The sequence below is a fragment of the Plectropomus leopardus genome, chromosome 6 (genome assembly GCF_026936395.1).
Source record: "Plectropomus leopardus strain MGB_pleo_1.0 chromosome 6, ASM2693639v1, whole genome shotgun sequence".
Taxonomy (NCBI): domain Eukaryota; kingdom Metazoa; phylum Chordata; class Actinopteri; order Perciformes; family Serranidae; genus Plectropomus; species Plectropomus leopardus.
The window spans coordinates 11002461-11029577 of NC_142181.1; the positions used below are offsets into that span (position 1 = coordinate 11002461).

At 38.4% G+C, this 27117-nt stretch overlaps 1 protein-coding gene across 9 annotated transcripts in view; it reads left to right on the plus strand.

Moving 5' to 3' along the window:
* gramd1bb (GRAM domain containing 1Bb) overlaps positions 1-27117 on the plus strand; it is a 126877-nt gene that overhangs the window by 26465 nt on the left and 73295 nt on the right. For 8 of the 9 annotated variants that reach the window (XM_088078691.1, XM_088078694.1, XM_088078692.1 and 5 more), the window contains exons 2-4: positions 11944-13152; positions 21816-21905; positions 25901-25927. In XM_088078691.1, coding sequence (XP_087934817.1) covers positions 12743-13152; positions 21816-21905; positions 25901-25927 — 527 coding nt within the window. In that variant the 5' untranslated portion in view covers positions 11944-12742. Of the gene's footprint in view, positions 1-11943; positions 13153-21815; positions 21906-24384; positions 24538-25900; positions 25928-27117 lie in introns of those variants that run through there. The other variant, XM_088078700.1, reaches the window with a different exon arrangement.

Below are 27117 nucleotides of genomic sequence, written 5' to 3' on the forward strand. Positions count from 1 at the left end.
CCTGAGTGGGCTGCAAATTACACCCTGATCCACAGATACTGCACTTTATTATAATTATTTCCTTATCCTAAAGTGTATTTAAAATTTTATTTATTTAATTTAAAATGCTCAAAATGTCCTCCACAATATATTGATAAAATATATAAATTAAAGAACCTTCCTGACAAGCAACCACTCACTGCCTTTTGAAATAATCATTAGCAAATGTCATCATAATCATAAATAAAATGTAACAAATTACCATTGTTATTACCGATTATTCTAGTATCAGGATGTGCTGCAGTCCTGCTTGTGATTTGTCCATGAGGTGGTGTCGCCATACCTTACAATCTGCGAGCCCATTGGCGAGTGACAATTAATCAAACATCATTAATGTTATCTATCATAGTTAAGATACCTGCACTTAATAGGCACACATTTACCCAGTGACCAAAAGTGCTGCTTTCAGGCATATTCAACTAGTTTGTATTATGTTAGACTTATATAGAGTTTCAATCATTTCTTTATTTGTGCTGCATGTGTTATGTTGATATTTTTTTTTTTTTGCATATTTATTTATTCTTATTATTTATTATTTATTATTACTTATTTATTTATTTATTTACTTCACTGTGATGTCATTATTTATTCTTTTGATAAATAAAGTATTATAATAGGATTTTTTATGTCGGTTTGCGTATGCCCTCAATATTGGCTCCATGGCTACGGCCCTGCTTAATGAATAATATGTTAACAAGATAATCATGAGGTTATACAGTACATCAGGTAGATTTGAGCAGCACTCAGGCCACTAACAGGTTAAAAGGAGGGAGGTCATTGTGGTGTTGGGCCAGACACTGATAGGTCACTGCTCAGTGGTCTGCTCTCTGTGGCTCTCATCCGTGAGGTAAGGGGGCTGCGGGTCTCCGCCTCCGAGATGCACTGATTTGAGCTTGTTAAACAAAAGCGGCCGACGTTTACCGGATGTATTTAACCTGTCAGCATGGATCAGTGCCGTGCATGAAGTTATCCTCGGGGTTTTGGCGGTGAACTTGGAGGACGGACAAGTTTGTGGAAGTTGGCGAGGTCGAAACGAAGGTAAAACGCGCCTCAGACGCTGATGAAACGTGTCAGACTTTTTACAGCGTTTTTTCCCAAGCTCCACTGCTTTACTGACAGTAGTTACTTTGCCGATAGACTTAATGATTTGTGCCGTCAACCCGAAACGACGTCGGTAAAACAAGAAGTTTAATAATTAAACACGTGAAAAGTCAGCGCGCGACATGTACGTGGACATTGATTAACATTGATTAAACAGAGGGGTGTTGAGTAGTCACACAATGTATTGATTTAGATATACTGCAGCCGAGATCTTCCAAAACTGTGAGTCTCTTGCATCGATGTAAGCAAAGCTCTGATGCACTTGCTGTGTGAGTCCAGTTTCTGCAGCCTGTCTGAAACGGAGGCTGTTGAGTGTGCATCACCTAAATTAACAAGCGGTAAAACAAACGCTGATTGTTCAAACATGCACATGCTGTCTTTGCATCTGGTTAGGTGTTTCCAGCGCCTTTTAACTTCCATCTTAACAGTAAAAGATTTTCCAGCATTGTTAGCATCAGTGACAGGGTTGGGGGTTCAGTCATTTAAGTTAATGCGCAATTTTTGTGGACATTTTTAATTTTGGTTTATTTTATGTTGTTTCCTGTGTAGTTTTATGCAGTGCAAGCGTTTTGTCATTTTACACTTACTAAATCGTAACTGTGTTGTCTAGATATGAGAGATACACAGTCATCGGACAGTGTCTCATGTTTTTGAGTTAGTAGGATGGCACACTTGTTCATCTACCATAAAATAGTAGCCATACAACCGGGCTTGGTAGGACTGATGTGTATGTTGGTAATCAGTGACAATCATTCTGGAATTTCCAGTTTTAGATGAGTGCTGCTTTGAGTTTTTGACTATTGTCTTCGTCCACGCTCTCCGAGCTACCTCAATCCAGAGATACTGACGGAAAATGTTACATTTACAGTGTTAATCACGCTGAAAAGAGCAAAAACAGGAATGCAAGCTGTTCATATAGGCCATAACCTGATACAATTTACGTACCTGTCAAACAATGATCTTACTTGTTCCAAGTTTTAACTTTGACATAGGTTGCAACAGTCGCTTGCCAGTGCTGTACAGTAAAAAGTTGCAATAATAGGTGAAAAATGTGTTTGCTGAATTTAAAATGCTTTACTTATTGCCATTACGCATTTTGGTAGAATCTTTTACAGTTTGGCACCAAATAAGCACATACTGTTTCATTTGTGTCTGACTTTGGCCATATCTCCTCCGTACATCGCCACCTTGTTTGTAGTCAGTGAATGTTTGCTTTTGTGAAGGTTAGGTTGAAGTCGACGCACTTAACCTCCTGAGCCAAGAATCAGTTTTGTAAAGAAGTCGCAGACCAAAAGGAGTCAGGCCACCATGAATGATCCGCACAGTAAATGCAACAGAGAGTGAAAACACATTAACCTCACAAAAAGGATGCTCTGTCACGTTTTGGTGTTTTACTATGATTTTTTTTATTTCATTAACTTAAGTTTAAATGTTGTTGACCAATAGTTGTAGTTTTTGTGCTTGTTTCTGTTAATGCTGTAACAATCTCCTCATCAGAAAAGTTCTTTCAACAATTATCTTGCATACTTTACTTTGAGAAAATGAAGATGATCTTTAATTGACCTGCGGATATACCCTCCGGAGCTGCTAGTGGCTTTTGATGCAGATTTTGGAGCTGCTGATTTCTTTTTAAGGCAATGGAGAAGATTACAACAGTACTTAAGTACCTTCATAGACAGCATAGAGTAATCACTGCAAAAGGTAGATAGCAAGTTAATTATATTATAGGCTATAACAAAGTGACAAAAAAAACACAAAGCGAGTTCTGGTTAAGAAGCTATCACAACTATTGTGTTATCCTTTTTGTCTGAATACATTTCTGCCTTTCCTGATCAAGTCCCAGATGTTTACATGAACTTAGTAGTGCTGACTGTACAATAACAGACTTAGATTCTTGGTGCGTTTCTTCTATACTATTACCGCAGTCCAGCTGTTTGAGAGGACATGTCTTCTGTGTTATGCAAATGCAGCACAGCTTGTACTGAGGAAAAACTCTTGAGGGGTGTTTGAATCTGCAGCACATCCCCATGTGTGCAACACAGTATATTTTCTTTAATACTTCAGGAGAAAATGCAGGTTTTGTGGGTTGAGCTTTTTTCCTGTTAAGCATCCTGTGTGGTCGTGGCTTGCATGTCATGGGTTTTGATATTTGACAAATAGTTTTTATTACATTACTTTAAAGGCTCATTTTTCCTCTAAGTGTTGCTACTGAAAATGAGGACACTGTGAAAGCTCATTGCAAAATTCACTAAATTGTCACAACACTATATTATCGATTAATATATTTGCTGGTGCTTCAAAAGCAAAACGAGAGCAGCTCAGCTCATATACATGTAATCTGAACTACATCATACGTACGAAACACACAAATGTAACATATCCGTGGCTCGCAGAAACATACTATGCCAACTCAGCTGAACAACATAGCCCCAAGAAGAGCTGCGGCTGTGGCCAATTCTCTCTCTCTTTCTCTGAATAAGACCACTTTGAATGCCTCTCACACTCTCATGTCTCCCAGTTTCCGTCAGTCCTTTCTCTCTCAGCTGTTTGCGACTGTCAGGCCTGGGAAAATGCCTCTTAACCACACAGGAAATGGCAGTTGGTGAGCAGACAGCGCTGTGGCTTGCATTTCTTTTCACCACGGTGGAATTGTAAATAAAATAGTTTTATAGATAGATTTTACAGTAACTAAAGAATGAGATTATTTGGGGTTCCATGTTTACTTTGTTGTTTTTATTTCATTTTTTGTGGATGTAGTTGACTTGATTATGTCATTTCTTATATTGATTATTGTCTTCAATTTTCAAGCTTTATTATGGTGACCTTGACAGTAAATTATAGACATATTATCAAGGCATGCAGCCTATAATTTAATTATTATTAAAATAGTGCCACTTACTATGTCTATTAAAGTCTTTTGGTGTCACTGTGATGTCAGTCATGGGGGTTTTGGGGGTTTTCTTTTAGTACTTAAGGAGAAAATGCAGGTTTTGTGGGCTGAGCTTTTTTGCTGTTAAGCATCCTGTGTGGTCGAGGCTTGCATGTCATGGGTTTTGATGATTCACAAATAGTTTTAAACATTACCTTAAAGGCTCATTTTTCTCAAGTGTTGCTCCTGAAAATTAGGGCATTGTGAAAGCTTGTTGCAATATTCAGTAAATTGTCACAACACTACGTTATAGATTAATATATTTGCTGGTGCTTCAAAAACAGAACCAGAACAGTATTTTGTATATTTTTAGAATTTTCAAACTTAAAGCTCTGACAACATGGGCTGCTATATCACCCTAAAGTTTGAAAAAGATGGAATTAAGAGCAGAAGCTGCAGAGTTTTGGATCATACATACAAGTTTAGTGCAGTGTGGGAGCAGCCAGATGGAAACCTGCAGCTGCATAAACACATCACTCATATAAGAAACACAAAAATTGTGAGAGGCATTATAGCATGACAGGTCCAAATAGACTGACTTGTCACTTCATTATCTACCATCTCTAAACTGCTCCTATTTCTGATTATTAAACTGAAGTCTTATAGAACCAATCAGATCTAATTCATACAAATTTTGCCGTCACAGAGGTTAAAATGCAGATCTGTATCATGAACAGGCTTTATCTTTCTTGCCATGAATGCTAAATTGTAGCAGTTATGGACTTATGGAAGCTAATTTGATTCATCTTTAATTCTTTATGCCTCTATGTTGACAACAGCCATGGCCGGTGGCATTATGTTTTTGGGTTGTCCATCCATCCTATTCTGGTGAAAGCAAGATCTCAAGAACACCTCGGGGGAATTTTTTCAAATTAAGCACGAATATCCACTTTTGCTCCACGATGAACTGAATTTGGTAGTCTATGGTAGTCACATATTTTGGTCATTACTCAAAAATGCATATGCTAATTAAATGTATAATGGTGTAAAATGAAATGATGACATATTATATCCAAAAGACCAAAGGTCATCGTCACACTGACATCATAAACTGCCGTAAACTGTTATGTTGTTGATAACATAAATCATAAACTGTACTGCTTCACAGAGGCATTCAGATGCGAGGTGGTCATTTTAATTTATGCTCTGTTGAGATTTAGCAAACATGTAAAGTGGAGTGGTAGTCAAAAGTCCAACTGATGTTATACTAGATATCAGCACTCATGACATGCCTCTTGTCCAATCAAATTACTTGGTTGGAAATAACAAACTGTAATATACTATAATGATGTACATTATACTACTCAAGGTACTCATTTCATGATAGTAGGATGTTTACTGGTTCCTTTGAAGTTGGATCTTTCTTCAGTTTTAGTTTGAACTCGTCAAATTACTTTGACTTTGCTTTGAAAAACAACTAGTGGGAATAGATGGAGCCTGGTATTTGTACAAATTTACCAAATAGTGAACAACATTTGTGTTTAAAAAAAATGTGAGATGCAGCCCCTTACAAACTGTATAAAGTGAAGCATCATTGTGCAACTGTATGGCCTATTTTCCATCTCACATTGATCCAGATTTTTATACTGAGTCTTTGTTCATCCCCTGGTCAATATTTTGCACATTACTGTACAAAATGTACAGTTTTTCCCCTTTTAAACATAGATACATTTTCTGTATTTCCTTTTTATTTTTTATTTTTTCATTGTAAATGTTTACATTTATGTCTCTTGACATTTTTATTGTATAGTTAAGCCTTAAAACACCCAAACACATTCCTTGTATAGACAAACCTACTTGGCAATAATTCTGATTTCAGAACAGATTTGGATAATTCTGATCTACACCATTCAAAAGTAACACCCCTCATACAAATTCCAAATCAAAATGCAATATTTTGAAACATATTCAGTCAGCTATTTTGGATTTAGTTAACTCATCTTGTGTCAACTCCCTTCACAGTTGAGACTCTGATCCACTCAGTACTCGCAGCCTGACATAATACTCCATACTGTGTTGTCTTCACCAAAGAGTGCTGCCTGTTTCCATAGTGTAACAAGGCTATTTTTAGAAGGCAGGGTGTCTAAATAAGAGATGAAAGCTTGGGTTTTGATCAGTACAGCAAGTCTCCAAAGACGTGGACCAAAGAGAAGGAGGAGGCAGCCCTTTTTGTGATGAGGACTGCGGGACATAGGATTGCATGCCAGCTCTCATTAAGAAGGGTGCACCTTTTGTACATCAGAATACATTGTTAAAGTAGCTACATGTTCAAATTTGTGAATGATGCCAAAAGAAAACCCTCAAAATATGTGGGGAAGCCCTGTGAAAGACCATTTAGTGTGTTTTTGTTGCTGTTAACTATAACTTACCGTAAGTAACTTTGCTACCTCCTTGAGGTGGGTTCCACTAAGAAAGAGAGCAGTCTGTGTTGATTGCAGCGTATTTGCAGTACAATGTGTCCCTTCATTGGTACAGCAGGCTAGTGTGCAATCAGAGGCCAGTGTAACTGGAGCACTAGGAAGATTGAGCAGAGTAGCACAGGAAAGAAAAAGGGTAAAGCCTGTTACATGAACAGGGTTTATAATCTCATAGCTTCACGGTGTATTTAATATTTTCCCGTCACTCTGGTAGCTCTAGCGTAATAATCTGCTGTGACCCTGTTGTGTTTCATGATGCACTCCCACATGAATGAGTAACTGCTCGATGAAAAGGTTTAATATGGTGAGCAGGTTGTTTAGTTTGGACTCCCCATCTTGGCACATCAAGAGCATCATGCCTGTGAGGCAGACAGTACACAAAGGCAGGGTATAAATATTTTATGTGATATTATTTGAACTTATTTGTCTGTCTTTTCTTTTTTTAAATCCCCTTTCAAAATAGAGAATGAGATGAAGGGGTCTCACATTACTCACAACAGATTAACACTTTCACCTTTGCTCACGGGTCATAGATGTCATGATTGTTGCAGAGATGGCAAGGCTAACCTCTAACTCGGCCTACCAGCAGCTCTCTGTCCGTTGCTTTCTTCATGTGTGTATTTCCATACAATTGCAGATAAAGATTAGGCTATGCTAATACAATTAGTTTTATGCTTTTTGAAGAAGTAGATTCCAGTGGTGGCTGCTTAAGATTGTTTTCAATTCATGTGATCCAAACATTTATAATAGGGTTATCACAAGAAGCGATACTTGCACAAGTTGATGCAAAATTCTGAAAAGGCAACAGTACTTGTTTTTCTCAAGTACTGTAGGTAACGTCAGTACCAGAAATGCAAATCTTTGGTTCGGACAGGGCAGAATGAATGCCTACAGTTGTTTTAATCTGCTGTTAAATGCCAAAGGAAGAAAATTAATATTTGCCAGCATGCAAGAACAATAACTACAGGTGGAAGATAGCATCAAGCACAGCTGCAGCGACCGCCCTGCCTCGACTTGTCGAAAAGAAAAGTGTTTTTTCCTGAGACCGGCATGTTTTTTAAAGTATTTGCAATGGGAGTGCAGAGTATTTACACAATGTTACAAACTGCTGATTTCTGCCAGTATCACAACTTTTTTTTTTCTTTGTTTGTTTGTTCATTTTTATTACAAAGTGAACATTTACAAAACATCGACCCTAAGTTGAAGTATTTTTCTTATTTTTGCACAATGAATGAATATTACATGCATTGAAAAGCATTTTATTTTGTGTCTCCATTTGCTGATGGGCTATCACAATAAAAGTATTCATAATATGATGATAATTCCACTAAAGAAGAGACTTGATGATCACTAAAATTAGGTAGGAAAAAAAGTGGAAGTATAGATATCGGTATTGGTTATCGCTAAAATAAGTTGTTTTGTATCGGCATATTACATATCGGCAAAAAATCCATTATATTGTGCATCCCTATCACATACTGTAGGCTGTTATATTAAAATCATGGACTTACATGGACCCCCTTCTTTCCCACTTGCCACACACAGGTGGCACCTTTATGACAGCAGCAATCCAACAGCACCATAAATTGCATTTGTCAATAAAAGAAAGTGAGTTTAATAAAAGAAAAGACCAATTTATTTAACTTGAATAATCACTTTATTAAAAAGGTGAGAATCTTTTTTCCGTGTTAAGACATCATAAGCGAAAGAGACAGACATTCAAAGCTTAATTCAAAGACAATAGAAATTTTGAATGTAAAATATGATGTTCCATACAGTCAAAAATACAAGGAAACGGCATCCAGACATTTCTTATACAGAGTGCAGCACACTCTTGTTATTGTTATAGTTCATTCTTTATCCACCATGACAGATAGACTCCCCAGTCCTCAGATGCTCTGTGTTTTGTGCCCTTGTACAGAATTCATTTGACTAATCAGAGCACTTTATGCTGCATGTATTTTCATGAGTGTTAGTTTAATCAGCATCAGCATGCCTCTGTAATCTGCTCACACTCTTTGACATTGTGCTGACAGGGACACAGCGCTAAGAATAGAGACCCGGGGAACAATAGAGCTGAACTTTGATGGTCAGAAATGACGCGTGAAAGGCAAGTAGATCACATGGTTGTTGTGCACTGTGTAACCATCACGGCGATGGAAAACTGTGATCTCTGTCTCAGCTGTAACAGCAAAGCGTCTCTGTGGTAGGTCCATCTGTTGACTCCTCTAACATATGCATGGCAAAGTGCACCAGGCACTGAGACATGAGCTGGCTAGGCCATTAAGGTCCATCCTGTGGTGCACTCTATTTTTTTTTTTTTTTAATATTATCATAGTGTACTGACACTGCACAGGTGTATCAACACACTGCTCAGCCAGAGAGCAGTGTTTCACAGGGTTTCTCATTTCTAACACATAACTAATCTAAAATTATCAACATATAAAAATCATGGCAACAGCCTAAAACAACACTCTTTTACTAATCAGTGCCCATGTGCCCAGCCATGACATCACCTGCTCACCTGAGTTGAGCCCAGCGATGCCAGAGTATGACCTGAGGTTCCAAGAACGTGTGAAACTGTAACAGGAAACGTTGTCTTTCTATAATTAATGCATGATGTTTCCCCACCTCCACACTCAGCCTCTAGGTCAGAGTGTGTGGTTGTGTGTGTGTATGTGTGCGTGCGTGTGTGTGTGTGTGTGTGTGTGTGTGTTGCATTTGCTAATGTCTGTGCAGCACGTTTCTTGGAAAATAAACTGTTGTGATGCATAATTTATATGGACAACGAATATAACTGCTATACACTGACTTCATGATGATTTGATAATGCAAGCTGAGTAAATGAGTTCATCATTACCTATGATTTATCTATTCCATCTTAATCATTTGCAGCTCATAAAAACATCATTTGGAAAGACAATTAAATGTTTTTTTTAGAAAAATACATTATTTTAAAAGCATTATAGTAAATTTGGACTAGTGGTTTGCACTAAGATATCTGATTTTTTTTAAGCTTAGAGTCTACAATTGTATTATTGAATTTTTATGACCCGTCCTTTTTTCTAATTAATAAAAAGCAGTGTCCATTAAATTGGTTGCACTATGTCAGATGTTATATGTAGTAACCTTTCTGGTAGAATTTTAAGTTTAACTTTCTAAAGTTTTAAACATTAAATATTCAACTTTCTAATACAATAGAAACAAAAAATTGTAGTTTTGAAGGTTTTATCTCACAAATGATGGGGGCTTTTCACACTGAAGTTCACAGTGTTCCTGCCTTTTAGTGCTGACCTTTAAACAGTTTGCTTGAAGTCAAATATTTGCAAATGAATCTGTGATGGCAAAATCCAAGGGGAACCCTTAATATTTGACTGGCTATCTCTATTACACTGATAGCAATGTTTGAATATACAGTTTTATCTCTACTGCTGTAAAACGAGTGGTAGAAAAGAAATAACCTGCCCCTCATAGCTAATTCCATTTAAAGCAATAGATCTGACCTGGATGTGGTTATTACTGGGATTAATATAGGCTCATCTCCAAATGACCTTTAATTTCAAAGTTGCTGAAAAATTGAAATCCTTGCAAGATCTATAAGTAGCCAAGCCCTTTCCGGCTGTGGAGCTACAGAGGCACAATGTGAGCAGAGCAGTACACACCATCTCCATCACAGCAGAATGTAGCAAAAGTCACGTATACGGACAGTTGAGAGGGATACCTGTAACTGATGACTTGTTTGTATTTCTAGCTCTTGGTGCAAAATACTTGCATACTTTTTAGCCATTAATATCTATGTAAAAAAAAACAAACAGATTTGTCTACACAAATTTGCAGATTACAGATTTGGAAACTAACACATTAAAATCTGATTATGCACACACATTGAGATATAGTTAAACAAGTGTTTACACACATTTGCAAAAAGTATAGTAATGTAGTAATAGCCCCATACTCAGTCATACCTATTACAATACCAAAGCATGAATTCTCTATTGCACTATATCACCACGGCACATTTTGATGGCTTCAGATGCAGGTCAGTGTTGAGTGTTTGTGCTTATTGACCTCAGTGCAGACTTTGTTCCATTAAAAACCCTCTGCCAGAAACCTTGGAGTCATTTTTGTATTGGTCTTACAGTAGCCTTTGTATTGCTGTAGTCGAATCCCAATTCTATTAAGTCTCTTGGATCAGCTCTTAGATGAAGCATTTTTGTACGTGTCCTAGTTAAGAAAAGGCATTTTATGCTTTCACACCCTCTAGGCTAGATTATCGCATGGTTGTATTCCTCTTTGAGTCAGAGCAGCAACAAAGCTTAGATTTATAGTAGAGACAGTGTTTGTTCAGATTCCAAATCAGTTACACACATCCAGATTTCTGATCTTCTAAATTTGCAAAAGCTTCTGCAGAAAAGATGTTTCCTCTTCTGTAAAGAAACTTTGAAATTTAAACATACTGACTAATCCTTAAGGCCAGATTTTAAGATTTATCTGAAATAAACTTTATAGACATATTATTTACAATTGATTAAGTTAATTGGGAAACTGATTGAAATTATTAGTAGTACCATTTGATTGCATAGTATTTCTGTGCAAACAGTGCATGCTCCCTTTAAAGTCTCAGTAGGCACATAACAGTCCCCCTGCTATTTGTTTCTCACCTCATAGATGTCCAGCTGAGAAACCATATGTGCAGAGCAATTATTCCAGTGATTTTAATGGCGTAGGCTAGGTTTTCTATTGACTTTGTGTCTGCTGCATTTTGATCCCAATCTCCCAAAAGGCTCCCACTCAACTCTGAGTGTTTCCTTTGTGATGGTTTGCCCCAGTTTATTTTATTTTCCTTCAGTTGGCTTGACGGTTGCACCGGCAAAATTGACAGATTTCAGCTTGGCCCACATTCAACAAAACTCAAGGGTTTCTCATTAAACAGGTGCAGTCAGCACATTGGCTCCTTAGTCAAGGTCAAAATTTTCATGAGAGGATTCTTTTTGTTTTCTGATTTGTAGGCAAATGTGACTAGTCCTTAACATTTTTGTGGATGCTCTTTCACCCATAAAGCAGTAGGTCACCATTTAGATATCTATTGTATGCTAGATGGTAGTAATCTATAGAGGTTGTCTCTTATCTATGTTGTTGTTTGTGGAAATTGACAGAAGATTAAAAGGTCTGTGATGCACTAGATGTCATTGTCACAGAGGAAAGGTGTTAGTGATTGATAAATTTGTGCTGATGCATGGTGGTGGAAAGGCACTGTACATTGAGTAGATCAGAATTTGGCCGCGTGTAAGTGTGTTTGTGCATCCTATCAGAAGTGTTGCCTGATTCTCATTGAATCTGCCTGTGTATGTTACTGTACTGCCTGTGTGATTGTGTGTGTGACTGCTTAACTTGGTAATCATCATCCTCAGCCTTGCCTTGTACCTTGCAGTCCTATCACCTCCCTCTAACCTGTAGGCATTAACAAGTGGGAGACAAGACAAGACAGACCTCAACCTCCAGCATGGGGCACAACCAGGGGCCAACAGTGTCTTCCTGTGCTGCAGCAACTTCAAAATGAGCACAAAGTGACAACAAACAACCTACTGGCCTTTACGCAACATCAGCATCAATATTCAAGGGCTAACAGTTGGTGCCTTACTCTTCAGCATTAGCAGCCGAGGTAACAGCTTTGGCAGCTTGGACAGTAGCATAGCCAACGTGTAAGCGAGTGTGTGTGTAATTTGGCCTGTCAGTCCCTGGGGAGGACCAGCAAAGGAGTTGTGTTACACTCCCTGACAGACCTTATACATGTTTCATCTGCTACTCTTAGAACAGAAGCCCCCTTTGTTATCTAATCCAGCCCTCTCCTCGCCAGCCTGAGAGACTGAGTTTACTGCATCCAGACTGCTCTTCACAGTCTGTCAGCCAGCCACTGAGCTGATACATATCAACCAACAGCTGAGGAGCAGCAGAAGGACTTGGTCAGACCCAAGATACCTGCTATCAGGACTTCTAAGCCAGTCTTTCAGTCTATTGGCTGGCACACGAGGAGGACTTCAGAATACACACAGAACTAAGGGGGCTGTGTGAGGTCAACCAAAGATTTTCAGTGATCTTAATTGTGCCTCATCAGTTCAGCACTAAACCTCAACTTTTCTGTAGCTAGTAGCCCTTCAAGCTGCTGAACTGCAGCATCTGCAATTCTTGTCACAGAGGACCTTAAAAAAAAGGGCTGTGGAGATTGTATTCACACTTCAGAAAGCTGGTCAGGACCATGAGTGACACTCTTAGACCCCCTTCGTTCCAGGTGAGCATCCCAAGCGATGCTCCGGCATACTCAGACGGAGGACGCAATGCAGTATCAGATGGCTCAGTGCGTTCCAGCTCCTCAACACCGACCCTCAGACGCAAGCGCTTCAAAATGCGCCGCATGAGGAACGTACCCAGCGAAAGGGACATGGAAAGGGGGCGACTAACCATTGGTCAACTCACGGCCCGATCACGCTCCAGCTCCAAGGAATACCTCCAGCTGCCTTCCATTGAGATCACGCCATCCAGCGATGAAGACGCTCCCTCTTCTTGGTCGAGCTGCTCCACGCCCAGCGCCTCTCCGCGACGAAAGCGTTTCCTGTTGAGGAAGTGGCTGAAGGTCCGACAGAAGAAGGAGCAAGCCAGTGAGAGCAGGTTGGTATGGGCCCCTCCATACTCACCTCTCATTATTCCCCCTTCTTCCTACATCTTCCCTAATACCTCCATGCTGCTTGAAGGCTACCTGCACTAATGGCTGTAACACTAACTGATCTTTGATAACATATATGCATTTTTACTATATCAAGCCAAGGTTCCAGTGGCTTTAAACTTTTATATATGTTTGTCAATTAAAGTTCTTTAAAAGAAAGAAAACCAGAATCAACCAGAATCATAATTGGCAGGTTAGACTTTAAAAAAATAAATACATAAAAAAAAAAAGTAGTATCGGCCTAGTAAATCACAATTGGTGCATCTCTAGTTTTTATGTCTCCATGCCAGTGATAGCCGAGGCTGGACGTATTATGTTCATCTATCCATATGTACATAAATTCGGCTCATTCTTGTAAATGCGATATCTCAAGGGTGAACTCAACTCGAGGAAATTTGCTCAAATCAGTGACACAAACACTCACTTGGACTCAATGAGGAGCTAATTAGATTTTGGGTGGTCATAGGTCAAAGGTCAAGGTTACTGTGACTACTTGTGGCATTCTTGTAAACGCGATAACTCAAGAACACCTTGAGGGAATTTCCTTCAAATGTGGCATATATGTTTAAGTGGACTCAAGGATGTGCTGATTAGATTTGGGTGGTCAAAGGTCAAGGTCACTGTGACCTTGCATCCGTCTCATTTTTGTGAACGCAATATCTGAAGATGGCCTTAAGTGAGTTTCCTCACATTTGGCACAAGCATCCATTTGGACTCAAGAATGAATTGATTAGAATCTGGTGGTTGAAGGTCAAAGGTCAAGGTCAGGGTGACCTCCTAAAACATGTGTCTGGCTATAACTCAGGAGCCTTGGATGCCCACCTGGAAACAGTGCTGGTTATATAGATCTTCTGTGGTGCCAGGTGGAAGATGTGTGTAAGATGTCAGTGCTTTCACACATATGGATGTAAACTGTAAGTGTAGTCTGACTTGTGCGCAGAAGCATACAACCCTGTGGCGGTATGTCTATTTAAATTAAAGCTAGCATCATCCTTGTGTTTTTAATGTTGGACTCTATCCTTTGTTTACATATGGATCTGGGACTTTTGGATTAATTCAAATAAGCATTTTAAAGGTTAGAGGGTGCAATTAAGGTTAAGATTACACTTAAAAGAAACTTATAGTTCACACATTTGGTGATTAATGGCAAAGATTGTTACACTCATCAGTGTGCAGACCTCTGCCCAGCAGGGGTCACCAAAGTTAACAGGTTCCTTCCTCTTAGGTGAGTTAATTTGCACACTCAATATGTTGTGTATAAACCAAAGGACTCAGGTGTTGCCATAGGTCATCTGAACTTTTAAAGACTGGCCTGACAGAAGATCAAGAGAAAAGGTCGAGGGGTTTACAAAATCAATAGGTTTCTTCCTTTCGGGTGTATGGTCGTGGGATAAAGTGACACCTGAGATACAGCACGTGATAGTCGCACCAGAGGAAAGGACGTAGGGTGCACAAGTATTTCAGCAGTTTAAAAAAGTGACCTTCCTCTCTGAGGCATGCAGATAAAAGAGTTCCAGTTAATTAGAAAAGGAAGAGGGAAAGACACAAAGTCCTTGTGTATGGATTTATAATATCATAAGTTAAATATTTCAATAAATTCCAACAAATCATGAGAAAATCTACAAACCAACTTGATCAAGTTTATTAGTGGTTCAGTGAATTAACCCTTTAGAACCTGACTCAACATCAGCTCTGTTGTTCTGTATTCAGAAATTTTTACCCCAAGCATTTAAAACTCTAGGACCAGAGAAAAATTGTTTTAATTTCTTTTGAAAACATGGAGAAAGGCAATGAGCAACTTGCCAAGAAATGTCAGGCAAGTTGCAAAAAAGGAAAAATGTCTCAATCTGTGTTCACAATTCTTAAAATTATATATTTAAAATTATGTTACAGAATTTTTATTTTATTTTTTTCAGGCAACTTCTTAAGGTCACTCTCTCTTTTTTAACCTAATTTTTCTCTTATTTTCAGTCAATTGTCTTGTAATTTCTTATTAATTCCGTCCTCATTTTTGGGCCATGTCATTATTAAGTGGCTCATTGCCTTCTTGCAATGTTTTTGAAAGAAATCAAGGAAATTTATTGAGGTTTCAAAAGGTTGACTCATGTTGAGGACTTCCCAAAGATAATCCAATGAGTACACTGAAGGATATATTGTTAGTGGATATAACTTTTTAAAGAGTAAATTTATTCATGAGCACGTGTATGTCTGCACATGGGTTTGAGTTTAAAAACATAATCTTGTGCTTGCTGCCTTTGCTGTATGCTAAGAATTATCACTAGTAACAGACAGCAGACAGGAGCAACTTCATTACTCACTCCATCAGTATGTTGTCTTCACCTAAGTGGAAGGCATCATCTCTCCAGAGGCATGAGTGCATAACCCCCAACAGCATCACTGAGTGTGAAATACTGTCATTATCCAGCACATCATGAGTACAGCCGGGCTCCCCCTCGGGGTGTAATGTGGACGGTTCTAACAAGCGTTCCTCAGCTTAGTCCCATGCTGCGGCGTTAAGATGACATGGCTCCTCCTCAATCGGCTGCTTGTTACTGGCTGCATGCAGCGCATACAAAAATCTACAGGCTTAAAGCAGTGTGGGAGTGACATGAATAATCCAGATCTTAATGTTTATCTTCACTTAATTATTGATATAGGTTTTTTCACATTAAGTTGCGAGGACACTGTGTGTTGCTGTACACCATATTCTTAGAGACAGATATTTTCTCATGAATCAGCACTGTTGCCCACATTTATTTATTCTTGCTGCTAAGAGGCCAGTTTTTTGACAACCTAATAGTTAATGGAAGACTGTTCCAAAATAGCACCATTGTAAAATATAAAAATAACAGCTGTTGGTTGACTTATTTAGTTGAAGCGTTTAATGAATGCACATTGGCTCGGGTGTTACAGCCCTGTGGTGTATGCAGTATGGTTATCTGTGAACATCAGTAAGCCGGAGGATGCTCACTGATGATAATGTACATTAGATTCAACTCCTCTTGTTCCAACATAAGCTGCACCTGCAGCAGTGCACAGCAGGCAAGTTTGTTTGTAAAGCACCACAACAACATTTTAAAGTGCTTGCTCAAAATATTAAATGCTAAAAAAGCAAAAGGAAAAATGGTATGAAACAGAGAGGGGTGAACCGAATGCTTCAAACCTTCAGTAGTTGTCATGGTAATTGATGGCCAAATCAGTATTTGAATAGGTTGTGTTTGTTTTGTTTATTTTTTATTTAAATATTTATGTACGCATCACCCCAAAACATTTCAAATAGCAATATCACCTAATATTCCTTATGCCTCTAGACTGATTATTATAAGTTCCTCTCAGATAAGAACATGTAAGCTTAAAACATTGTTGCTCTCATCTAATGTCTGTGAACAGTACTCCAGCACTGTTGAGGGATAGTTTGAGCATATGTGATGTCCTAGCCAGATGTTAAAAAAGTCAGGTGTCTGGAATAGATTCAGACTGTGCCAGATATTCTTTAATGGAACTTGGCATATGTCACAAATCTACAATAAGCTTGACAAATTTCTTGAAAACTTAAAGTAACAGCTTGGACAGTTTTTTTTTCAACTATTATGGCCAAGGTTACTGCAAACCGCATGCTTACAAAAGGGCCATTTGTCACATTGTTTTACGTGCATAGACTAAAAATGTTTTAAAAACGTTGAAAAACTGATGAAATTGTTTCTTTCTCTTTTTTTGATGCCAAAAAAGTGATATCTTAGACAGCCCTAGAAACGGAATGAAAAGGTTAATGAGAAATATAGTGCCGCAACAGTACACATTGACGGACCCAAATTTAATTTTGTAATCGGCAGTAGCATCAGAAAAGTTTGAAGCCTAAATTTAATGTAATCTAACTTAACTCTTGTTACTTAACGTAACAAGAGTTACAGATATTGCAGAAATGAGTTTTAACCCTGGAGACAGTAGTCAAACCTGTCTGAACAGTTCATTACATAGCAGTAGATTAAAAATGAATTTTGTCCCAGAGACATTTGTTGCTTTAAAAAAATAAGGATTGTTTCAAAATCAGTTCTGAAACTCAAGGGCAGCCAGTGGGAAGATCTGTGAACTTGAATGATGCATTCCACTTATGCTCAAAAAGAGCTAGTAAGTTTGCACAGCGTGTCCTCCAGCTACATTGGAAATCAAAAATACTGATGGCTGCTCAGGATGGCCACACTCATAGGCCGGGTAAAAAGGCCTGCTGTCATAGAGAGGCGCAAGAAGCGATAAATGTTTAAATATGGCAATGTCAAAGTGTCACTCTCAGAAAGTTACAGAAATAGTAAGATACCACTCGAGAATAGAGTTCCACGTATAACAGTAAATATGTTTAAGGTGATATTAAGGCCAATTCTTTAATTGTTTTAATGTGGATGTTAAAACTTGGGTAAATACAAAAAATAACTTCAAGAGTGAGATTTCAGGCTGGGGAAGGTTGCCGCACCATTTCAGATTTATCTTTATTTACCAGTCAAGTGGTCCAACACTTTCACTAGCTACATGAACTTGCTGACAAATATTGAATAAATACTGGATGATGTATTTACATAATCTGCACGTGCTGTGTTTACTTGATACTGGATCTTTTCCTCCAGCAAGTATGACACTCATGGCTGCACAGCACTTTGACTCAATGCAGTGGCAGTGAACTCACTCAGGGGTTTTGGCTTGAAACCTGCTGTAGTTGTCAAGTTAATATACAAACCTGGCAGAGCATTTTTGGTCAATCAGATACTCGAGGTCTGTTTATGAGGTCTTGTGAAGTGTGAAAAATGTCAGTGTTGCTTTTTAGTCTTGGAAGCGCTTCAGTGTTGTAAGTATTTAAAGACACTTCTGTTCAAAAGTTTGAAATCATCTGATTTGTTGCTATTGTTTTTTTTTATCTGGCCTCCCGCAGCCTACTAAGTGGTTAGACTGAATAGGTTTAAACTGTGATTTGTCAGTCCATCAGTTGTTCAGCTGATATTTCCTGATTAAATTCCAATAATGCTAAACTTTTATTTCTGTTATAAAATTTCAAAGTTTAGCATTAGCCAAAGCAACGCATTGTCTGTTAAGTCCAGCTTGTTCTAGGCATAATTGTGCACTTGACTCATATAAATATGCTCTGATTTTGATGTTAAGCTTTAAGTTTCTTTTGCCAATGACTGGTGATTTGTTATACTCTTGCAAAGAGGTATTTTGTCTCTTTCTGTCCTTTCAGTTGTCAGTCTGGTTGAACCATTGTACAGCATTTTGTTCTCCACGTGCGAAGCAAACTCTTTAAACACAATAATATCTATTTGTAAAAATGCCTTTCTACAGCATAAATCCATAAAAAGACCATTCAAAGATATAGAGTCCTCTCAGCTTTTGTGGCAGGAGATTCCAAACGAATGATGGGCAGTGTACATTTTATTAAAGGGGATCTATCATGCTTATTTTCAGGGTCATACTCATATTTTGGGTTTCTACTGGAAAATGTTAACATGCTTTATCTTTAAAAAACACTTTATTTTTCTTATACTGTCTGCCTGAATACAACTGTGTTCACTCTCTGTTTAAGCGCCAGTTTCTTTAAGCCCCTTTACCGAAAAAGACGATTCTGCTCTTAGAAACCCAAGTCGGGGTTAAATTAAAACAATCAGCAACCAAGTTTCATGTTTCACTGACGTTAGCATGTAGCTACATGTAGCAGTGTCCATACTGTGAACAGCTGCAGCAGCATGTCTGGAGCAGATGACCATATATAGAAATCGGTCATAAGCTGACGTCATCTTGTCTAGAAAGTAGAAAAAACATATGGATGCAGAGTATTCAGAACGGTCTGAAGGCTGAGCGTTTTACTCACATTACTTTTACATATGTTTACCTCATTATTTGAAACTTTGGCCATGTTATATATTAACACCAACATTGTAAATTTCTATACATATATATATTTACTCAGTGGAGTGCACTGGGGTTGCTGTGTTTTCTTTTGGATACAGTAATGATTAAAAGTGATTAAGTAACGATAAAAAGTGATTATGTAATGATTAAAACTTCAGCATCAGCTTTCCTTAATTGAGATGGAACATGATGTTATTTTCCACTTGGATTGGTTTGAATCCATAAAGCTGCTGTGAAGGGATATAAAATCATGAAGGTATGTTGTTGTTTGTGTTTGCCTTTGAAGTGGATCATCTTTTGTGGTCAGTAAATCCTTCTTTACCAAGTGTTCACTGTCATTAGTGTTGGTTTGTCTCTCTAGCATCTTAATCTTGTCATCCTAGCCTTGTTTCTGTCTTATTTTCAGTGATGCATAGGATGTTTGGACCGTAGGTGTGTGCACGTGTTAGCAGGTGTGTCTGTGTGAGATTGTGAGCTTACATTAGGAGCAGTGGAAGTTTGCAGACTGCCTGCTGTTCTGCAGACTGATAACAGCAGGGCTATTTTGAGCAGTATGTTTCACCCGGCTTCACTGCTTCCACTTCGCCCAAGCATTTAAATATTTCAGGCACACAACCTCTCACAAAGCGACATACAGTGAAAAAACAAGAAATCAGATGAGTTACTGTCACCTGTTAGAAAAAATGTTGATATGTTTGTTTTTTTTTTCAACATATCAGCAGTAAGGTGATGAAAATCTACTTGAATTACTTGTTAGTTCTCAATTTTTTAGCAATTCAACTTTTATGTTGGTTAGAAAAGTGAATACACACAGCTGTCACTTTATCACTGCTTGCATTTCCAGCTACAGTAAATACATTACATTTTAACACTGTCCAATATATTTACACCAATGACAGCAAAATGTTTTAAGATCGTGTAGCTGAAATAATGAGATGCTTGGAAATATGCAAATATGATTTAGTAAATTTTGATTGCACTTGATCTCAAATAATTGGGTTGGATTATGGGAACACACTAGCTAAATTGTGCATTCTGTGTTAAGAAATAAAAATCCCAAATAATGTGTTATTACATGCATTTTACACAGTTCTACTATTTAGCCTACTGTAGATGGTTATCTTTGCAACTCTGCCTTAAAATTGACTGTATTTTGTCCTGCCTTGTTATGTTGAAAGCGCATATTCCATAAATGGTGTATGAGTAATGAATATTTCAGTGGGGGCCCATGCCATGTCAACTTTCTGCCCTCTTGTTTTCAAAGAACATGCACCAAAGGAAGAGGATACATGTAGAAACACTTGCATAAAACCGAACAAACACATGTGCTTTTAGAGCACATATGTCATCCCGCTGAGGGAACAGCTTGCAGACACTGTGGAGCTCAGTGATACTCCACAGTGTCAGCTGATATGTGGTGGTAAAAAGATGGCAATTTCTGAATAAACCCATACAGTATCGGTTTCATGGTATTTATCACAGCTGCTAATATGCACCAACGGTGCTGCACGCTGTATTAAAATGTTTCTGATCGTACTCACTCCGCACAACTTGCCAACTCCACTTCGCTCAAAAACACACAGACAAACCTTTATTTTGACAGGTCAATGAGTACTACACTCACTTAATGAAATAAAATTCCTTTGAAAAAATGAAAACCTCTACGATTAGGTCATTAATTTTTGGTGTTCTAGTTTAACTGAGTAAAGATAATACTGAGTAGGATTATTTCGCTTATTTTGATAAAGTAGCTTTTTTTTCAGATACACGGTTAAATTATGGTTGATGGTTACTATAGAGATTGAAAAACTATTTTCAGGATGCACCTACCAAAAATATCTCAACTCTCTAAATCTGCCCTTTCATACATTCCAGGTTCCCTTCCAGACTTGTGTAGAGCATTGCTTTTGTGTGAATTGAATTAGGATTGTGAATTAATGACCTTTTCCAACAAACCGGCTCTATTCTTAAATGTCAAACTGTGGATGGAGTGTCAGCAGATTCTTAAAATAGGGAAATTTGCCACTTAAAAGATAATGTGGCAGACCAGCTTTTGTGATATCATGTACATGTGCATTTTAAACTTTGACCTGTAAACAGTTAAGTTAACAAGATAACATATACCATAAATTTAAGGGGGTGTGGGAGTAGTAACACTAAGACACTTAAAAAAAAAAAAATCTTCATTTACACATCTGTAACCCTCTTACTTATTATCTAAAGCCTCATCTTTTTTTATAGCCTGTATCATATAGCCCCCTCTAGTGTTAACACGGGATATGTGCATGTACACAGCAGGCTTCTTCACAAAATAAACAAAGTTGTAAAATACTGTACATTTAACAGCTGCTATATATATTTGACACTTAATTTGCGGGATATTTTTGACAAAACTGATATGGTTCACCTTACAGGTGTTTTAACAATATAGTGCAAACAGCTTACAAATTGATTTAATTTAAAAAAAAAAAAAAAAAGAACTGTCAGGTTTATACAATAGTTTATTTGTGCCATCCTTTTTTTCTTGTGTTTTTGGCCTTGTGTGTCTTTTTTGCAGGGGCAAAGTAACACAGTAACTAATTAGGAAAACTGATTCATAATAAAATGTTCTTAGAGAAATCAAGGTGAAATACACAATCAAATATACATCTTAGTTTAATAGAAGCATGCTTTTATGATTGACAGCCTCACTTTTCTTCCTTGTGCCATGCAGCAGCCAGCAGAGCAGTCAGCAAAGCAGCCAGCAGAGCAGCCATGAAGATGACAGCACTCGCTTCTTGACTCCGTTAATCCGAGAGGAGAGGTGAGCCATGTGTGTTTATGTGGATGCGTGTGTTGCCTCCGTATGGTCCTCATTCCTCGAAGAGATTTCTCCAATTTAATGAAAATGTTAATCAAAATCAGAGGATTAAATCCAGATATCATTTTACTATGCAATATACAATAAGCCGAATGCTGGAGATAAACGGTATGTGTTGAAAATGTTAAATCCTTATTTTCATAGCAATATTTCAGTGAATTGAAGGGCAAAAGCAGTACACGTTTTGTGTCTATCATGTCTGCCAGATCACATGATGATTCATGCTGCTTGGGTGAATAATCAACTCAAAATGTCAATGTATTCCCTAAATTCTGGTCACATAAGTATTTCTTGCATGCATTGTCCACCAGAGGGCACTTCCTTCTCATACTGGCACATGAAGGCTTTGCTACATAACCTGCTTCTGTCTGTTTCATTGTGGCTCACAAAAAGCAAGCAGATTATTCCTATATGTGCAAAATGAATCATGTAAGTGACTTTAATGAGCACTCCAGAAAAACACAGAGGGTGTTTGTGCACAGAAATTTAAAGGCATATGTACAAAAAAGGTTTTTTTTTGTCAATATGAGCAGTCCTTTTCCTGGTTATGTATAACTACACTTTCAGTAATTGGTGTCTTTCCTTCCCCATAGTTCAGTTCGAGCTGAGAGACAGGCTGTAACGTTAGCTCTTTATCACTGTCAAATATGCTGTGGTTGTCACAGGAGCATCAGTGTTCAGCCTGGACGTTAAATCAGTGACTGAACCTGGTGTGTAGGTGTGTGTACCTGTCTGTTTTAAGCACATGTGTCTGTGTGTCCTGGAATGTGATATGCAGTTTCAGACTTTATCCCTCAAGCCAGGAGGAAATTCAGTGAGCAATTTCTTGCCTACCAGGAGATTAGGAAGAGGATGTGTCACGAAAGTAGAACTATCTGCATTCCTGAACTTTTCATATTGGCTTTTTGGCCTAAAATACTGTTATGAAACACGCTATGAGAAGTAGTACATTGTACTAATGCAGGGGTCTCTATTCTTGCTCGGCCTGCAGCCTAATTGTCAGAGTTCTATGAGCATAAAAAGAAATAAATCAGTCTCTTAATAATTAAAGCTGGAGTTGGTATCTTTTAATAGGAGAACTTTATTCATATTTGCTGAAACGGTCTCTAAATCCACTCAGCATTATGAGAAAGATCATTTGGAAATAAAGTAATATCCCTTCCTACTCTTTCGCCATGTGGTGCGTCTAATGACCTTACCACATGTAAACATAAGAGTCTCTAACACAGCTGTCAATCATGTCCGTCATGCTTCATGAACGATCATAATTTATGTCCTCAAATGTTTACACAACATATGTTAATGTGCTGTTTGGCTGTGAAATGAAGAAGTTGGTCTGGCCGGTGGACTGTGCTTGGTACTTTGCTTGACTGTTTCCAACATGCCAGCCGGGTCACACACTTTGTCATTTCACAGCCAAACAGTCACTAAAATATGTTTCTGAAAATATTAAGGTGAGAAACAGGTAATGCAGTAACAAAATTTTAATTCATATTTGATCAGTGCTGCAGACTTTGAAAATTTGACTTCAGTTCACATGAGCAGTCACTGACGTGATTGACAGCTGGGTTAAGGAATCCCAGGCTCTGATTGGTTGTTTTCACCGTGTGGTTTCAGAATATGGTGGTAATTTCAGCACATGTGACACAAAGCAATTTTCATAAAAGTGATCAACTGAAGCTTTAACAATAAGGATACAGTCCTGATTTTGATCTCTGATTATTTTCTGTCTTTTGGGTATGTTTTGTGGCAAGATGTTTCTTGCGGTAATTGTGTTGAGCAGCGAACATACATCTCCCAGATGTTAGATTTTACCTCCAGAAATAATTTTTACTAAATAAAAACTATCAAATGGCTGAAGTGTAAGCTTAACACTTGTAGCTCTTGGCAAAGTTATTGAGCTTGACAATTTATCAATATGTAGAACTAGCAGGGACATTTCAAGTCATATTACAAAACCAAAGCTTTCTCATAAAGAACAAAAAAAAAAAAAGGAATACACCATAGTTTATTCTTCTACACTGGCTAATTGCATGCTTTTGATGATGCAGCATTAGATTTTTTGTCATTTGTAAAACATGACACCCAAAAATAGAAGGCAATCGCATGATTTTTCTGGCTAAATAATTAACTGCACGGAGAAGACGCTGCAGCTGATTTTTCCATCATGCTAGTGTTATTATTGTAGGAATACCTCCTTTATCAAAAACAAATGGTGCAGGAATGTTCTGATAAAAACTCAAAACGTGTAGGAATCCTCTTAGTCTAGCCTCGTAATAACCACCCACTTAGCTGCCTTCGGCTCTGTCTGCCATTCGCTACACCTCCGCTCTTTCTCTGTCCTGTACTCCTCTCCTTGTTTCTCTCTCTGGCTCTGCCTCCCGCGCACTCTTCTCACTCAGTGTCTCCACTTGCTCAAATTAGGATCAGTACCTGTCAAACCTATGGGATTTCTTGCCGCTCTTCTCTTTGCTTTGCTGGTGATAGCTAGTGAGGGGCGTCTGCAGCAGCTGCAGGGAGAGCAGCGTTCTGTAGCCGGCTTTAGAGGGCACGGAATGTCATGTCTCCTCTGCAGGTAAAAACAGCTGCACCTCTGCCTGGAGGCTGCACGGCTGCCTCTCCACAACTCTCACTCGTCTCTCCGTACTCATGTCCACGAGTCTCGTTTTGCTCTTGCTGCGTCTTTGTGTTCTCGTGTGCTGCAGTTTGCTCGGTGTGCTTTGTGCAGCTGCGTTTTTATGGTGAAGTGGCAGCAGGCAGCCGGCTAATATGCACCACTAGCTGTGATTTTAGCTGCTTCTGCCAGATTATCAAGGCATCCGAGCTGGTTAACGCAGAGAGACTGATGAAATTCGGGTGATGACATGAGGACAAGTTTGCTTGTTTGCTGTCATTTTCGTTTATTTGCATCTGAGGCTTCTGCCAAGTTCAACTCCTCCACTCTATCTGCAGATAGAGTTATGTAATATCACAGTGTGACTCTGCTAAGACAGTGTAATATGACTCATCGGTGAAGATGACGCAGCACAAGATTGCGATGTGAAGCAGGATTACACATTACGAGACATGCCAACATCGGGTCAATTTATAGTGTAGAGTATACAGTGGAGTATGATTATGTAACTACAGCGACACTTCACTGTGACAGCCTTATTTAGCTAGTATTACCAAGGCAAGTTTATTTGCATAGTACCTTTTTCACAAGGTAATACAAACTGCTTTACTAGACAAGATAAAAAAAGAAACGGAAGGCAATGCAAGAAACTGTAGCACACATAAATTGGACTTTATAAGAGCAAAATAAAAGTTAAGATAAAGTAAGATGAAATGAAAGAATAACAATTAGAGTGAAGTTACAATGCAGTGCAAGATATGATTAAAAAGTTGGTTGTATTTTCTGGGAGTTTGTTCCAGGTATGCGGTGAAGAGAAACTAAATGCTAAATGCAAAATTGTCTTCATATATAATGATATAAAATTATACAGACAAATAAATCCTTACAATGCATAAAAAAATAATTTTATCTACTGTTTATTGAACTTAATGTATCACTCTTCAGGTGTGTATATCAGTATTTACAGTCACAACTAGATATATTGTGTTATCAAACATATGTTAACTATTTATATACCAGTAAAGGATGTTTCATAGGAGGAGTAACACTGACAAAAATAAAAAATGTCCTAATATCTGCTGAAAATTAGTTTTTAGTATACTACAATGTGTTACGAATCATTTATTCATACACCTTAAATTAGTAAAATGGCAAGTTAAGTAATACCCAGGTTTTTTTTTTCTATTTTTTAAGTACTAGTATTAATGATATTCAACATAGTAATGCATTTTATACTCAGACTACACAGACTTAAAGCTGAACTGAGGTCAGTGGTAGTGAATACCCGTTTACTGAATTCTCTTTCCTCTGATTTCTCGTACAGGTCTGACAGTGCAGCGGACAAAATCAGGTAAGTCTGCTTTCTGACTACTCTTTAGGTTTGCCTGTAATAGCATAAGTATGCATTGTATGCAGGTGGGCTCATGGAGCAGATATACAGTGGGACTGGCCTCACTGTCACCCCATTTACCCCAGCCCGCCCACTCCGCATGTGACACAGATTCACGGCTTTGTCCGCCAACCAAGGTGTCTGAATGCGCTTTACATTTGGAGAGGCCTGCAGTGAATACAGTTGCAAGCCATGGAATGCCATTGTTTGCTTTTATTGGACAAACAACGCCAGACACAAACAGGGCTTTGTGAGTTGGACACTATTGTGGAGCTTTTAGTCTTTTAGCCAGCCAGCCGGTGGCAGGTCAGGACTGTGGACGCACACTGTGGGCACAGACACTTTATTCTTCAGGGTGTGAAGGCTTTGCTGTCTTGAGAGACGCCGTGCCAGTCCTGAAGCAAAAGGGATTCAAGTCACAAGCTGAAAAGGTGAATGATAGTTTGTGATGTTTTTTGTTTATGGTGCATCACAGGAGAAATCTTGGATCTTGTGAATAGCTGGTCCTCCATGCTCATCTTGGTGAGGGACAAATTGAATATGCATTCATTTAATTTGACATTTCAATTTACAAAACTTTTAGGATGCCTTCCTGATGCTGGGTTTCTAAAAAAAATTGAGTTGTAAATGTCTGTTTTTTTTCATCTTGTTCATTTTCATCTCCTTTTGTAATTTGTACAGTGTGTATATAAAAATACATTGTATATTATATTATATCTGGTGGTAACTCACCCAGCAGTGACTGCATATTTTGCATTAAATAACGTAAATTATAGCTGTGAGAAGTGATATTCACAGCTTGCTATTAGGCCATGAAAGCTCTCAGCTTTTTGGCGGGTTTGTGTGTGTGTGTGTGTGCGTGTGTGCGTGCGTGCGTGCGTGCGTGCGCGCACTATGCGGGCACAAAACAGTCAGGAGAAGTGATGTTTGTGTTGCACATTTTCTGAGCTGACTGGACACTGTTATTTTGGTGTGTTTGTGTGTGTGCACGCTCTGGTATGTGTGTGTCTGGTTTGGTATGCTTTGAGTGGTCAGTCATGCGAGTTGGTTTACTCACAGGCCAGGTTTGGTTTAAACCACTAGGAGTCTCTGTATTCCAACACACAACCAAGGGATGGTTTCATTAGAGCAGTTTGTGTTGTCTGTGTACA